The sequence below is a fragment of the Muntiacus reevesi genome, chromosome 3 (genome assembly GCF_963930625.1).
Source record: "Muntiacus reevesi chromosome 3, mMunRee1.1, whole genome shotgun sequence".
NCBI lineage: Eukaryota > Metazoa > Chordata > Mammalia > Artiodactyla > Cervidae > Muntiacus > Muntiacus reevesi.
Window position 1 is genome coordinate 119,109,842 of NC_089251.1, and position 14,284 is coordinate 119,124,125.

Sequence of the window (14,284 nt, forward strand, 5' to 3'; positions counted from 1 at the left end):
AGGACTGGAACAAAGTCCAGGGCCTCATCATCTAAATCAGGTTCAAATCAGATAAGTTCCTTAGGTGTGGTTCATTGGATGCACCCCTGTAGGTACACCTTCTGTGGAACCAAAAACCTGTGAACTGAAGGACAAGTTAGTCTCCCCCTCTTTCTAAGTATAATGATGACACAGGCTATAGACACTTGCATTCAAAAAGGGGGAAATGGATAATATAGAGCAGTCACTGCTCCATAGCAATTCAGAAGTCCAATCAGCTGCGTGTTGGCAGGACAGAGACCATTCCTTGATAATCCCATGATTTATAAATATTATATCACTCTAATTCCCATCCAACACCACAGGCTTCTCCCATATCTTCCTACAGGCAATATCTGTGGCTGTCCCTCACAGTACGTTTACTCATTTTCTCAAATCTAAACTACCACAACAATATTTTCAGAATTTCTACACTCATAACACTATGAAAAAAACTAAGTTGAATTCTAAATTTGTGTGGAATTTTTGTTTCTGTTATGTATCTAATATACCATTGCACAGGGTATTTTTTAGGATTTTGCGTTTGTATTTATAAATGAGATAGGTCTGCAGGTTTTGTATATTGCCACAGTCAGATTTAGAGTTGCCCTGTTGTTCCGTCACTGAGTCATGTCCGACTCTGCGACCCCACGGACTGCAGCACGCCAGGCTTCCCTGTCCTTCACTGTCTTTCAGAGTTTGCTCAAACTCATGTCCATTGAGTCACTGATGCCATCCAACCATCTCATCCTCTGTCATCCCCTTCTCCTCCTTCCCTCAGTCTTTCCCAGCATCAGGGTCTTTTCCAGTGAGTCAGCTCTTCACATCAGGTGGCCAAAGTACTGGGGCTTCAGCTTCAGCATCAGTCCTTTCAACAAATATTCAGGGTTGATTTCCTTTAGGATTAACTGATTTGATCTCCTTTCTGTCCAAGGGACTCTCAAGAGTCTTCTCCAGCACCACAATTTGAAAGCTTCAGTTCTTCAGCACTCAGCCTTCTTTATAGTCCAACTCTCATAGCCGTACATGACTACTGGAAAAACCATAGCTTTGACTCAATGAACGTTTGTCAGCAAAATGATGTCTCTGTATTTTAATATACTATCTAGGTTTGTCATATTTTCTCTTCCAAGGAGCAAGTGTCTTTTAATTTCACGGCTGCAGTCACCATCTGCAGTGATATTTGAGAACAATAGTAATGTTTTCTGTTCTTACTACTTAAGTTTCCCAACTGGTCTTATCTTGGCATGGCACCTCCATACTTCTTTTTTTGATACATCTTTTTGTAGTCAACAGAAGTATATTTTTAAACTATACTTCAAAGTATATTTTTAAGTAACTTTAAAAGATGGGCACGTGGCTGTTAAGTTTTCTTCGCATATCTCAGAATGTCTTCTGTTGTTTTCATTAACTAACAACATATTGTGCTACAATATATATTTTATCACAATTTCTCACCTTCAAAATTGATTTAGACTTTGTTCCACTGTGTTTGAGCATTCTGTTCTGCAACTCTACTGTCTGATTTCACTCAGAATTATCTTTCTAGTGTGTGAACACATATGAAATTCCCCCTTTATCTCTGTAATTATATGTTTAGCTATTTTTGACAGGATGGGATTCAGTGTAATATTCTTATCATTGGTCTTGCCTGGAACACTGAGCCTTTTCAGTATACACATGTGGTTCTATTTTCAGCCCCATTACATCTTTCTGATCCATTTGTTCTGGGCTTACTGTCAAGAACATCTTTTATCCTTGCTTGGTCCTCCCTATTTATCATTAAAAAAGAATTTCATAAAAACATTCTTCTTCTTAGGCGCTTAGTATGAGACTTAAATATACTAACTTAATTGCAATTCTATGGTCAATATTTTAAACTTAATGATCTTTTAGCACTTTCATTTTGCTAATTGCTATCTATTAACAAAGCCTCAAAGGAAAAAAACTTTTCTTATCACAGTGGTTTTCTTCCCTCAAGACAAAAATAGGAAGTCAGTACAAATTACTAGATTGCTCTGATCTGCTCCACCCAAATTCTCCAGAACTGTGAGAAATAAATGGCTGCAGTTTCAGCTACTCAGTCTGTGAGATTTTGTTAGGCAGCACAAGCTGACAAATAAAAATCGAGTAACACCATCATCAGAGCCCCCATCCCTGCTCCCATAGCAAGTCGAAAATGCTTCAGCAGGATCTTGCAGCTTCCCATTTAGGTACCTAGTGTCACAGACTAATAAACCGGAAATGCATAGAGATCCCTTTGGTTCTGATTTCCCACTGTTTCCACAATAGTGTGAACTATGAAATGGACTGACTTCACCTACCATCCAGAAAGGGGTGTAAGCAGTTTGGGCACCTTAAGAAAAGCATGTAATGAAACAGAGTTCCTTTGATAGTTGGAAAGGAAGATGACATGGCCATAAGGACTTCTGATGCCCTTCCTGGAGAGCATGATGGATTCTAGGGATAATGATGGCTTTGGATGTCCAATTCCTTCTGCGGGGAGCACTAAAGGTTTCTCTTTGCAACACGGTCTCCATGCATTATGGTGAAAGACCCTTCTCCCCACTGGTTTCCCAGCAGGCAGGACTGCTGTGTTCTAAATTACCTTGAATCCATTTGTGACATTCTCTTTCATTCTGGCACTGATAAGCTGAATCAGGTCTCTCTCACTCTGTTTTATCATGGCTCTGGATTGCTCTATTATTGGGGAAAAAAAGAAAACCACTCAAGAGTCATTTCTTTCAGGTTGAAAGTTTCAGCCACTATCAGTTCAGTTGCCATGACAACCAAGACCCCTATCCCTGGGACCATCTATCCCTTTAACTTCCTTTTGTTGCTATTCTCTTTCCTACTTGAAAGAGTGGGATTTGATTTATTCTACTTAGCTCAGTGGTCCATATCTTCCCTCAGTCCTTCTGAGCTGGAGACTCAGATCCATCCTCCTTTTGTTCTCCCATTGCCCAAGCCCATCAAGTTTTGGCCCCCATCTCCTTCAACAATAAAAACTCTTAGTGTGGCTTCTGTGGTGGTCCAGGGTTAAGACTGCGCTTCTGCTTCAGGGGCCACTGGTTCAATTTGTTGTGCGTTGACAAATAAATAAAAACTCTTAATGAAATCAGTGTCAGTGACATCCCTGCAGACAGTGTGATGTGTGTCTCCCTGGAGACCTCTTCTAGTCCTGCAGCCAGGCTATTTCTCTCTTCCTGGTCCCATTCCATACTGGCCAGAGCTGCTGAGAGTCCGGGTCCCCTCAGGACTGCCTCCTCCCACCTTGGGATACAGGAGGTGACTGTTGTTGCGGTTGTTCAGGCCCTCAGTTGTGTCTGGCTCTCTGACCCCAGGGTCTGCAGCACACCAGGCTTCCCCGTCCTTCACTGAGTGAAAAAGTGAAAAGTGAACTCACTCAGTCGTGTCCAACTCTTTGCAACCCTGTAGCCTACCAGGCTTCTCAGTCCATAGAATTTTCCAGGCAAGAGTACTGGAATGGGTTGCCATTTCCTTCTCCAGGGTTCGAACCTGGGTCTCCTGCATTACATGCAGATGCTTTACTGTCTAAGACACCAGGGAAACCTTCACTATCTCCCAGAATTTGCTTAAACTCGTGTCCATTGAATCAATGATGCCATCCAACAGTCTCATCCTCTGTCACCCCCTTCTCCTCTTGTCCTCAATCTTTCCCAGCCTCAGGGTCTTTTCCAATGAGTCTTTGCAGCAGGTGGCCAAAGTATTGGAACTTCAGCATCAGTCCTTCTAATGAATATTAAGGGTTGATTTCCTTTAGGATTGACGGGTTTGATCTCCTTGGTGTCCAAGGGACTCTCAAGAGTCTTCTCCAGAACCACAACTGGAAAGCATCAATTCTTTGGTGCTCAGCCTTCTTTATGGTCCACCTTTCACATCCGTACGTGACTACTAGAAAAACCATAGCTTTGAGTATATGAACCTTTGTCAGCAAAGTGATGTTTCTGTATTTTAATACACTGTCTAGGTTTGTCATAGCTTTTCTTCCAAAGAGCAAGCATCTTTTAATTTCATGGCTGCGGGAGGTAATAAATGACTCTTAAATGACACTCTGAAGCTGGGCAGAGCTACAGCTTCAAAAATTGAATAAAGAAAACTTTACAGAGTGACTGAAGGGATTATATGTAAAAATATAGTGTCCCCTCCAGCTGATTCCAGAAATTCAACCTTGGAAAAGTCATTCTTAGGAGCTGGGCAGGCATGGTTTCCTGGTCAAGAACACCTGCTCTTGGGAGAGCAGAATGGGCTGAGTGCCTTTCTTAGACACTTTCCAAACTTCTGCTGAGCCAGACCTGGCCAAGCAAGCTCACATCCCACATGTAGCTGTGGGATCTGCTTCTGGCTGGCCTGGTCAGTCCTGCTGGGTGCCATGGCCTCTCTTCTTCACTCCCCCAAGCCGTGAGGACCCTGACTGTTTCTCTTTCCTCCTAAAGATGCTCCCACTCCATTCCCTAGAATCTTTCTGCCTGCAACTGAGCATGAGGGCTATGGGAATCTCAGCTCTCCCTTCTATTATTGTCCCTGAAAAAAAAAAGAAAACCACACATACTATCACTTTAGCACTGTGGGGTGGCACTTGAGATCATGAAATCCAAGAACCCATGGTCTTACACACTTCTCCCCTGGTCTCAAGGGGTCATTGCATCTCAGGAACCATCTAGAAAAGAGAATACCATTCAGTGAAGCCCTGCCAGCCTGGACTCCTCAGGCTGAGTGCCAACGGGCATGCCAACTGGATAAAGCCAGAGCTAACACGGTTGGCACTGGAGGTACTTCTCCCCATGAGCAGCCACTGGCACCTGATTATGTACAGAGAGGTTGAGCAGACCCTGCAGGAACTCTCTCCTCCATCATCTGGATGTCATATGGAGGCCAGTTTTCCAAAAGACAGCACGCAGCCTCAAGCAGGAACTCATCAATGAGGACAGTGACCCAGACCTGGACACAGGACTTGAGGAGCAGCGAAAAGGGCGGGTGCACTCTGGTATCAGAGTCTCAGCTGATACCAGAACTCATCTGTCAGGCCGCCCTAGGCAGTGTCTGTTTAATGTGGAGTGACAGTTTGACAGAATAAACGCTGTAGGGGATGGATGGAGGCAGAAACATCCTTCCTTCACAAGGGCAACATCAAGGCTCTAGTTTCAGGCACAACAATGGTTCTCCAGGCTCCACAGCCCCAGGCACCACGGTTGTAACATTCAGATCCAAGGCTGTAACTGTGCCTGGCCCTCAAGATACGGAAGGAGGGGATGGATCAACTGACCCTGTGACTAGGTTCTGAGCTGATCCATGGGCCCATGAAAGTGCCCTGGGGAGCATGGGACTGCCTGGTCTCTCTGCCCACAAGCAGGTGGGTTCTGGAGGCCAGTGAAAGGGGCTTCAAGTTCACAGGCACATGTTAGTTCTTTGTTGTTGTTTTGACCCTAAATTGTATCTGACTCTTGTGACCCCACGGACTGTAGCCTGCCAGGCTCTTCTGTTCATGGAATTTTCCGGGCAAGAATACTGGAGTGGGTAGCCATTCCCCTCTCCAAGGGATCTTCCTGACCCAGGGATCGAACCCAAGTCTCCAATATTGCAGTGAATTCTTTACCACTGAGCCACCTGGGAAGTGCCACGTTAGTACTTACCTGCAGGAAAAGCCAGAGGTGTTCCAGCACATCCTCACATTCTGGGGGTAGGAATATCTCAGCGTGAGAGGCGCAACCCCTCAGTAAAACAGAGGACTGGTCTCAACACAGGGAAGCATGATGCCTACAAGTGCTGATGCCAACCTAAATTTTCCCAGCCAGAGTCTAAGGGCAGACCTGGCTATTTCTGCTTCTGGACCATGATCCTGTTTATTTGGGCAGTCGTGCCTGATATCAACACCATCTCAGTTTCCAGTTCCTCAAAGCAGTTTTCCCTGAACTCCTATAGCCCTGGTTCTGAGCTCTTTGGAGAATCCGGGCAAAGCAGAACATGAAAAGAGGTTTTCCTGCTCTCTCAGAATAGGCTCAGAACCCAGTAGGCACTCTGGACTTCTGCAAGAGTGCCCCACCGCCAGGGGGCAGTGTGAACCCCTTCCAGAGGTGCTAGGTAGGAACATGGTGGTGGTGGTGGTTTAGTCGCTAAGTTGTGTCTGACTCTTGTTACCCCATAGACTGTAGCCTACCAGACTCCTCTGTCCATGGGATTTTCCAGGCAAGAATACCAGAGGGGGTTGCCATTTCCATCTCTAGGGGATCTTCCTGACCCAGAAATCGAACCCAGGTCTCCTGCATTGCAGGTGGATTTTTTTACCAACTGAGCTATGAGGGAAGAAGCCTGTATGAACTGGGAACTAGGAGAAGTAGTGAGGGTTTTTCAGGGTCAAAGAAGCTCTCAGAGGCTCTGTAGTTGAGCATCCAGGAACTGGAGAGCCAACCAAGGACGTCCACAGATTAGGTGAATTAATTACAGATGCAGATGCAGAGAATAGACTTGTGGACATAGCAGGGGAAGGCAAGGGTGGGACAGACAGACAGACAGCAGCACTGACATATACACACTAGTGCTAGGGCTGCAGGGCTCAGCCATGTCCAGCTCTTTGTGACCCCATGGACTTGAGCCCGCCAGGCTCCTCTGTCCATGCGATTTCCCAGGCAAGAGTACTGGAGTGGGTTGCCATTTCCTTCTCCAGGGGATCTTCCCGACCCAGGAATAGAACCCAAGTCCCCTGCATTGGCTAGTAGGATTCCTTACCACTGAGTCACCAGGGAAGCCCATATATACACTAGCGTGTGTAGAACAGACGGCTAGTGGGAAGCTGCTGCATAGCACAGGGAACTCAGCCCAGGGCTCTGTGCTGACCTAGAGGGGTAGGATGGAGGTGGGGTGGGAGGGCAGTCCAAGAGGGAGGGGATACATGTCCACTTATAGCTGGCTCATTTGTTGTATGGCAGAAACTAACACAGCACAGTAAAGCAGTTATCTTTCAATGAAAAGAAAAAGAACCCTTGACCCCTAAGTCACTGCTCATTTCCCTCTGCGACCCCAGATCCTGGCCACCACTCAATCTACCTTCTGTCCTTACAGCTTATGGCTGACTCTGGACTGTTGATATAAACAGAATCATATGTGGTTTGAAAAACTAAAGAATAACCAGCGGGACAGTCATGGTTAGGCACATGCCTGTGCCTCTGACATGTAAGTGAGAATCTCCTTACTGTGATAGGAGGTCCCTTCTGTTCTTTACCACAAGCTGCCAGCCTCACGGCTAGCACAATGTAACAGCAGAGCTGTGATGAGCAACGTGGGGGGAGAGAGGGCCGTGCGGGTCTTGTTTTCTCATTTGAACGAGTTGGGGTCTGGTGATAGGCCCATTCCGAAGATGGCTGGCCGCATCCTCAGGTCTGGATTCTAGACTCTTCTGTTTTCAAGAACGCCTCATGAGATCTGCTCTCCAGGAGGCTGAAGAGCGGGGATCTGCTGAAGAAACTGCACCAGTAAAGAAGTCTTCAGTCCCAGGAAAGTGAATTTGGCCAGATGCTGTTTAAAGAGGGTCCCCTTGAGATGGCTGCACGTCTGACTATTTCCCATGGAAAGGGTCCATGGACCATCGCTTCAGAATCACCAGGGAGCTTGTGCAGATGCAAATTGCGAGGTCCCTGGCCCTGGAGGAGGATCTCTATGATGGAGGCCCAGGAAGTGGTGTTTCTAACACCACAAATTTTCTAAGGTATCCTTTTTTGCCCCAGTTATGTTTGGCATCCATCTCCCTAAGTAAGACTGGTCTTTATCTTTCGACAAAGGAACAAATCTGACGAATGTATCGGCGGTGCAGGCAGTAGCCGCGGAGCCCGCAGCTTAATATCCAGAGTGGTGTCAGCCCTCTGTGTGCGCTTTGGTTGATTTTGTGGTTATTTTAACTTTAATGTGATGCTGGGAAGGATTGAAGGCTAAAGGAGAAGAGGGCGGCAGAGGATGGGATGGCTGGATTGCATCACTGACTCAATGGACATAAATTTGAGCAAAATTCAGGAGATGGTGAAGGACAGGGAGCCTGGCGTGCTTCAGTTCATGGGGTCACAAAGAGTGGGACACGACTTAGAGACTGAACTTAACTTTAATGTAAGTATAATTGATTTTCAGAAACAGTGACAAGAATGAAGCCATTTGCAGAGGAAAAAACTGAACCAGGAAGAGAAAGCAGCTGAGAGTAAGAGGGAAGGGAGGGCTAGGGGAAAATGCAGCCCAATGGGCCAGACTGGAGAAAGGGGAGGGAAAGAAACACATGAGAGATGGGGAAGAAAGCAGCTGTCAATAGGACTTCAGAGAGACGAATCTTTAAGATGTTTTGCTCTGGGTCAGTTGAAAGAGAGTTGAAAATATTTACATTCTTAGGAAGTTTTCTTTGGATGTTGGTGTCATCCTTGAATGTGAAATTACCCTGAAGTGGCTGCCAGGTACCCTCATTGTACTGGGGTTACAGGCAGTTGTGAAAAACACAGAATTCAGAATACTGACAGGTCTGGGATAGAGATGCTTGGCTGCAGTGTCTGCACAGGGAGGCAAGAAGAAAAGACAGGAGGGGCCCAGAGACAAGGAACACGGGCCCCAGGGAGATGCTGAAAACACCTGAGGGACCCGGTGAGGAGAGGAGAGAGATGAGGGAGGGGGCTGGAGTTGCCTCTGATATAACCACCTCTTAGTGCCTCAAAGGATCGAGTTCCCACTGTTTGGGCTTTTTCGGGGGGTGAAGTGGGTTGGGGGAGAAGGAACCCTGTTCCAGGAAAGGTGAGGGGGAGATGACGTGCTGGGGGGGATGGATCTACCATAGGCTTCATTTTCTATCCTAAAACACCTACACCTATAATCAAGGCACAGCTTTTACTCAGAAGAGTTCATCTCCTTTTGACCCCCACTCTTGATCCCCAAGTGAGATTCCTAGTTCTATCAGCTGGCAGAGCACATCTACTCAACTTTCTTCTCTGCATGTATGCACGTTTAGTCGCTCAGTTGTATCCGACTGCAATCCATGGACTGTAGACCACCCGGCTCCTCTGTGCAGGAGATTTCCCAGGCAAGAATACTGGAGTGAGTTCTCCAGGGGATCATCTCTTAAGAACTGCTAAGCCTGGCTTGAGCTTTATTCTGCTGAAAGAACACGGCCTTCAGCATGGGGTATGTCAAGTTTTCCTTTGATGACACATCATAGAGGCTGCCCAGCCCAAAATTAATCATCCCGATTTTCTCAGGAGGAAAGAAGTATCTTTTGATCCAGCCACACATGCAAAGTGCCTGGCACACACTGGCATACAGCCGAGTCATTGTTGTTGGGAGACAGAGTTCTTTGCCCTTGACCTGTGTGTCCAGGGTGTCCCCCCGACCACCACCCCGCATCAGTGGCCTGTGGGGCTGTGGTCCCGTCATGCTCCATGCTTCCGCCCAGGCAGAGCACAAGTGACCAGCTTCTATCATGGTAGCCAGGCTCCATGACCCCCACTGAGGTCAGGTAGGGGGACCCCCAAAGAGAACAGGGACCCCCAGCCCCAGCCCAGGGGAGTGGAGACTGAGGGAAGCTGCAGGACTGGAATTCTTGAGGTTGGTTGCCTCTTGTGCTTTGTTTCCTGGATGTAGTTTATATTGTGGAAAACCTTTTTTTTTTTTTTAAGAGAGGATGTTTTTCTCAGAGGCATTCACAGCCTGGCGTCATCTCTGCCTCCTTCCGACTCCATTCCTCCCCCAAGTCCCCAGGGTGGAAATTCCTGATCCATTCGAGGTCCAGCTCCATGGACATTCCAGACCAGCATCCGGAAGACGGCCGACAGCCGCAGCCCCGAAGAGCTGGCCCTGATCTGCTGGCTCTGCCTCCAAGTGAGAGCTGCCCACAGTCTCCACCCCGCTGGACCCCACCTCTGCTTGGGTCTGCAGGGCCTCCCTGGTCTCCCCACTTCGACCCTGCCCAACTCCCACCCCAAAGCCTGTTCTCAGCTCAGCAGCCAGATTGGGCCAGTTCAACCCATCTGATCTTCCCTACTCCCCGCCCCCCTCAGGGTGAAATCCCAGGGCCCTTGACAGGGTGGGGGAGCCCTCCTCTCATCTACTCCCCTTGGTGGGTTTTCCTCCTGCCTCCGCACTGTGCCTGGAGCACCAGGTCACCCCTGCTCAAGGCCTTTCCTCCAGCCCGTCCCTGTATCTGGAAGGTTCTTCCCCCTAGAAATGCTCAGGGTTCATTCTCCTGTCCTCAAGGTTTTCACTCAAATGTCACCTCTGGGGGAGGCCACCCCAGCATCCCTCATCTCTCTCCCATTCTCTTGCCTTTCCTGCTGGCATGAGAACATGCCTCACTGGGCATGTTCTAACACTTCATGTGGTCTGTGGATTGTTTGCAGTGTCTGTCTCTCACCACTATTAAGTTTCTTGGGGACAAAATTCTCTATTTTGTTCGCCAGAATACCCCCTCTCGAACTCTTTGGTGCTTCATAAATATTTGTTGACTGAATGCCCCGTTAGTCTGGGCCAGCTGGCCTGGGGGGTCCATAGCATCTCTGAGCAAGCCTCTTGCTTCCCATGGTTCTACACGATTTGTTGGGGGGGGGGGGTCTTACTCCCAGGCCCCCATGTGGTAAGCCAGGCTTTGGGGTGGATTAACTGCCCTGAGACCCCCTTCTGCCCGTGCCTGTCTTGTCTGGGCCCAGTTCCCTCCCTGCCCAGAGCCTTGCTTCACTTGGATGGATGCATCTCACCCTCGCCCTCGCCCACTTGGGGTCCAGCTGGGCTCTGGGGGCTGTGGGAGCCTGTGCTATTTTACCTGTCCATGCTGCTCACCTGAGCTCTTGCAGAGAGGTGCTCCCACTAAGAAAAAAAAAAAAACACAGAGGCTGGCAGTCATTAAAGAAGGAAAAACAGGATTTATTCAGAAACTATTGCAATAGGGGGCTTTCCTGATGGCTCAGTGGTAAAGAACCCGCCTGCCAAGCAGGAGACGCAGGAACTAAGCTGAGGGTATGATCCCTGGGTCAGAAAGATCCCCTGGAGAAGGAAATGGCAACCCACTCCAGTATTCTTGCCTGGGAAATCCCATGGACAGAGGAGCCTGGTGGGCTGCAGTCCATGGGGGTCTCGAAAAAGTCAGACATGACTTAGTGACTAAACAACCACAGCACTGCAGTAGGTGGAAAGACACCTCAGTATGGAGCTGAATCTAACAAAAACAAGAGAGGATTTATAACCAAGGAGTAGGTAGGGATTCTGTGGGTGGAAAATTAATAACAAGAAATATCAAGGGTCAAGGGGTAGAGGGTGGATTCTGGTTAAAGAGAATAGAATTCTTACTGAAGGCAAGCAGATACCAAAATGGGCGGTGGGTGTGAAGAATTTGGCCAGCTGTTGAGGGTGATCACACACCAAGGGTGATTGGGTAACAAGGATGAGGGATTCTCTCTAAGCTGACTTAGCAGGATTCTTGCTAAAACTGGGCAATACAGGCCCAAGAAGGAGGGATACTAAAGTCCAAGGTCAAAGAAGGCTTAGAGGAGCCTGAGTAAGGTTTGGTCAAGGTGAGAGCCTCCATCCTCACCTTGGCAAGCAGAGTCCTTTGCTGGTACCACCGGCACCTACCTCACTTGATCTGGCTCCAAGGCTGGGTCCACCCCTACCACCCTGCCCTGATGAACAGGCCAGTCCAGTCAAGTCAGGGCAAGAACATCCCGCAGGGGTGAAGAACTGGCTCCCACCCAGTCCTAGCTGTCCACCACCCACAGCCTCCAGATAACGCAGTAGGTGACGGGGTGGGGCAATGCAGAACCCGGCTGCTGGGGGGCCAGAATGCCCCCCACAGCTTCCTAACGGTCACTGAATAGCTTCTCAGAGGTCCCACAGCCCAGTGGTTAGGACTCTGCACTTCCACTGCAGGGGACACAGGTTCGATGCCTGGTAGGGGAACTAAGATCCTGAATACCACGCAGCACAGCCAGAAAGAAGACAAGCAGAAAATCACTGAAATAATTGCCAGTCCCTCGTGCCTGCAGCTGAAATCTCAGGGGTCATCTCAAGTACCCCTGTGGTCACCTCCAGTCCTGACCTCGACTTGGAGACAGTTCCCTCAGGCTGTTTCGCCCAAGGATTTTTAGGAAGGAGCAAGGGGCTTTAGACTTAGTAAGCTTAGCTGCTGCAACTCTCATTGTTACTCAGGAAAGAAATAGATAAGGAATTCACAACTCTTGGGACTTCCCTGGTGGCCCTGGTGGCTGGGAAGCCAGGGACATGGGTTTGATCCCTGGTCTGGGAGGATGCCACATGCTGCAAGGAACTAAGCCCATGTGCCACAACTACCGAGTCCTCTCTCCCTAGAGTCTGTGCTCTGCAACGAGACGCCCCCGCGATGAGACCGCCCACTGCAATGGAGACCCCGTGCAACCAAAAATAACTAAATAATTTTTAAGAAGAAGAAGAAGAATTCAAGACTCTGCACCTCATCTATTGATCTGTCTCTGCCCTTTGACTTATTCCGGAGACCGGGCTGGTGTATGAGCCCAGTGGTGTATTTCCACATTGGGAGTCAGGCTCTTTAATGGGTCTCTTCAGATGCCAGCACGGCTGAGAGAGCCACGTGGGGAGCATGGCCTACAGAGAGGCAACTTCCTGTTTTAAGTGGCACATCTTGTGATCTGCCTGAGCTTCCAAAGGTTTTTGGTTTCCGTTTTGGCTGTGCTGGGTCTTCGTTGCGGTGTGGGCTTTTCTCTGGTTGCAGTGAGCGGGAGCGCCTCTCTATTTGCAGGGCTCAGGTTTCCCATTTCAGTGGCTCCTCGTGTTGCTGAGCACAGGCTCTAGGGGACACAGGCTTCAGTAGCTGTGGCTCCTGGGCTCTAGAACAGCGATTCAGTAGTTGAAGCACACAGGGCTTAGTTGCTCCACGGCATGTGGAATCTTCCCAGGCCAGGGATCGAACTCATGGCCCCTGCGTTGGCAGGCAGAGTTTTGACCACTGAACTACCAGAGAAGTCCAAGTTTCCACCATTTTTGCTGATTCCTGTTCTGTCTACCAGTCAGACCCCAATCCTGCCTGGGCCTCACCCTTGCATCCTCTACCTTTGCATAGCATCCGTCTAGAATTGACCCACTCTGACCAATCCTGCCTTGAGTTTCTGACTTGTATCTCATCAGCCCAAAGATTGCTGTCCCTCTTCAGTATGCCATCTTCTTAAATGTTCCCAAGGAAGTGCCTACCCCACCCCAAAGAAGCAAGATGGAGGAATCAGGGGATCTTTTCATAGCTTCCTCCAAGTTTAGAGCCCACCAAGCCAAAAATTGCACTGCCACGGGGAATGAGTGTGTATAGAGGAGAGAAATGGTGTTCTATATGCCCCCACTCCTAAGATTCCTAGAGAAAAAAAATTTTATAAGTGCCAAAAATATGGTAGGACTGCCCATGAAATCAGTTATGACAGTTATGAGACGTAAGTCATGGCTCAGTTTGTTCTGAATCTTCTTATCCAGATCCTCACATGGACGATGGGGCTACGGATCTCACTGGAGCCTCTTTCGTAAGGCTGGAGGATCCACTCATACGGCCAGCAGGTTGGTGCTGGTGCATTGGTTCCCACCCACACGAACTTGGCCATGTGTGGACCTCTCAAAGGGATGCCTATGTGTGCTCATGACTTAGTGGCTGGGCTTCCCCAGAGTGAGCTATCCGAGAGAGAAAGAGAAAGTGCACCAGGTGAAGTATCATTTTTATGACCTAGTGCTATGGTCTAATTCATATCAAATTCATATCATATCAATTCAGTTCAGTCTCTCAGTCATGTCTGACTTTTTGTGACCCCCATGGACTGCAGCACACCAGGCTTCGCTGTCCATTACCAACACCCAGAGCCTACTCAAACTCATGCCCATCTTGTTGGTGATGACATCCAACCATTTCATCCTCTGTCATCCCCTTCTCCTCCCACCTTCAATCTTTCCCAGCATCAGGGTCTTTTCAAATGAGATGGTTCTTCGTATCAGGTGGCCAAAGTATTGGAGTTTCATCTTCAGAATCAGTCCTTCCGATGAATATTCAGGACTGATTTCCTTTAGGATGGACTGGTTGGATCTCCTTGCAGTCCAAGGGACTCTCAAGAGTCTTCTACAACACCACAGTTCAAAATCATCAATTCTTTGGTGCTCAGCTTTCTTCATAGTCCAACTCTCACATCCATACATGACTATTGGAAAAACCACAGCTTTGACTAGATGGACCTTTGTTGGCAAAGTAATGTCTCTGCTTTTTAATATG

At 48.2% G+C, this 14,284-nt stretch overlaps 1 protein-coding gene across 1 annotated transcript in view; it reads left to right on the forward strand.

Moving 5' to 3' along the window:
* SP110 (SP110 nuclear body protein) overlaps positions 1-7,143 on the forward strand; it is a 54,044-nt gene extending 46,901 nt beyond the window's left edge. Inside the window, exon 19 of the mRNA XM_065930404.1 lies at positions 7,099-7,143. Coding sequence (XP_065786476.1) covers positions 7,099-7,128 — 30 coding nt within the window. The 3' untranslated portion in view covers positions 7,129-7,143. The remainder of the gene's footprint in view (positions 1-7,098) is intronic.
* Positions 7,144-14,284: the final 7,141 nt, after the last annotated feature.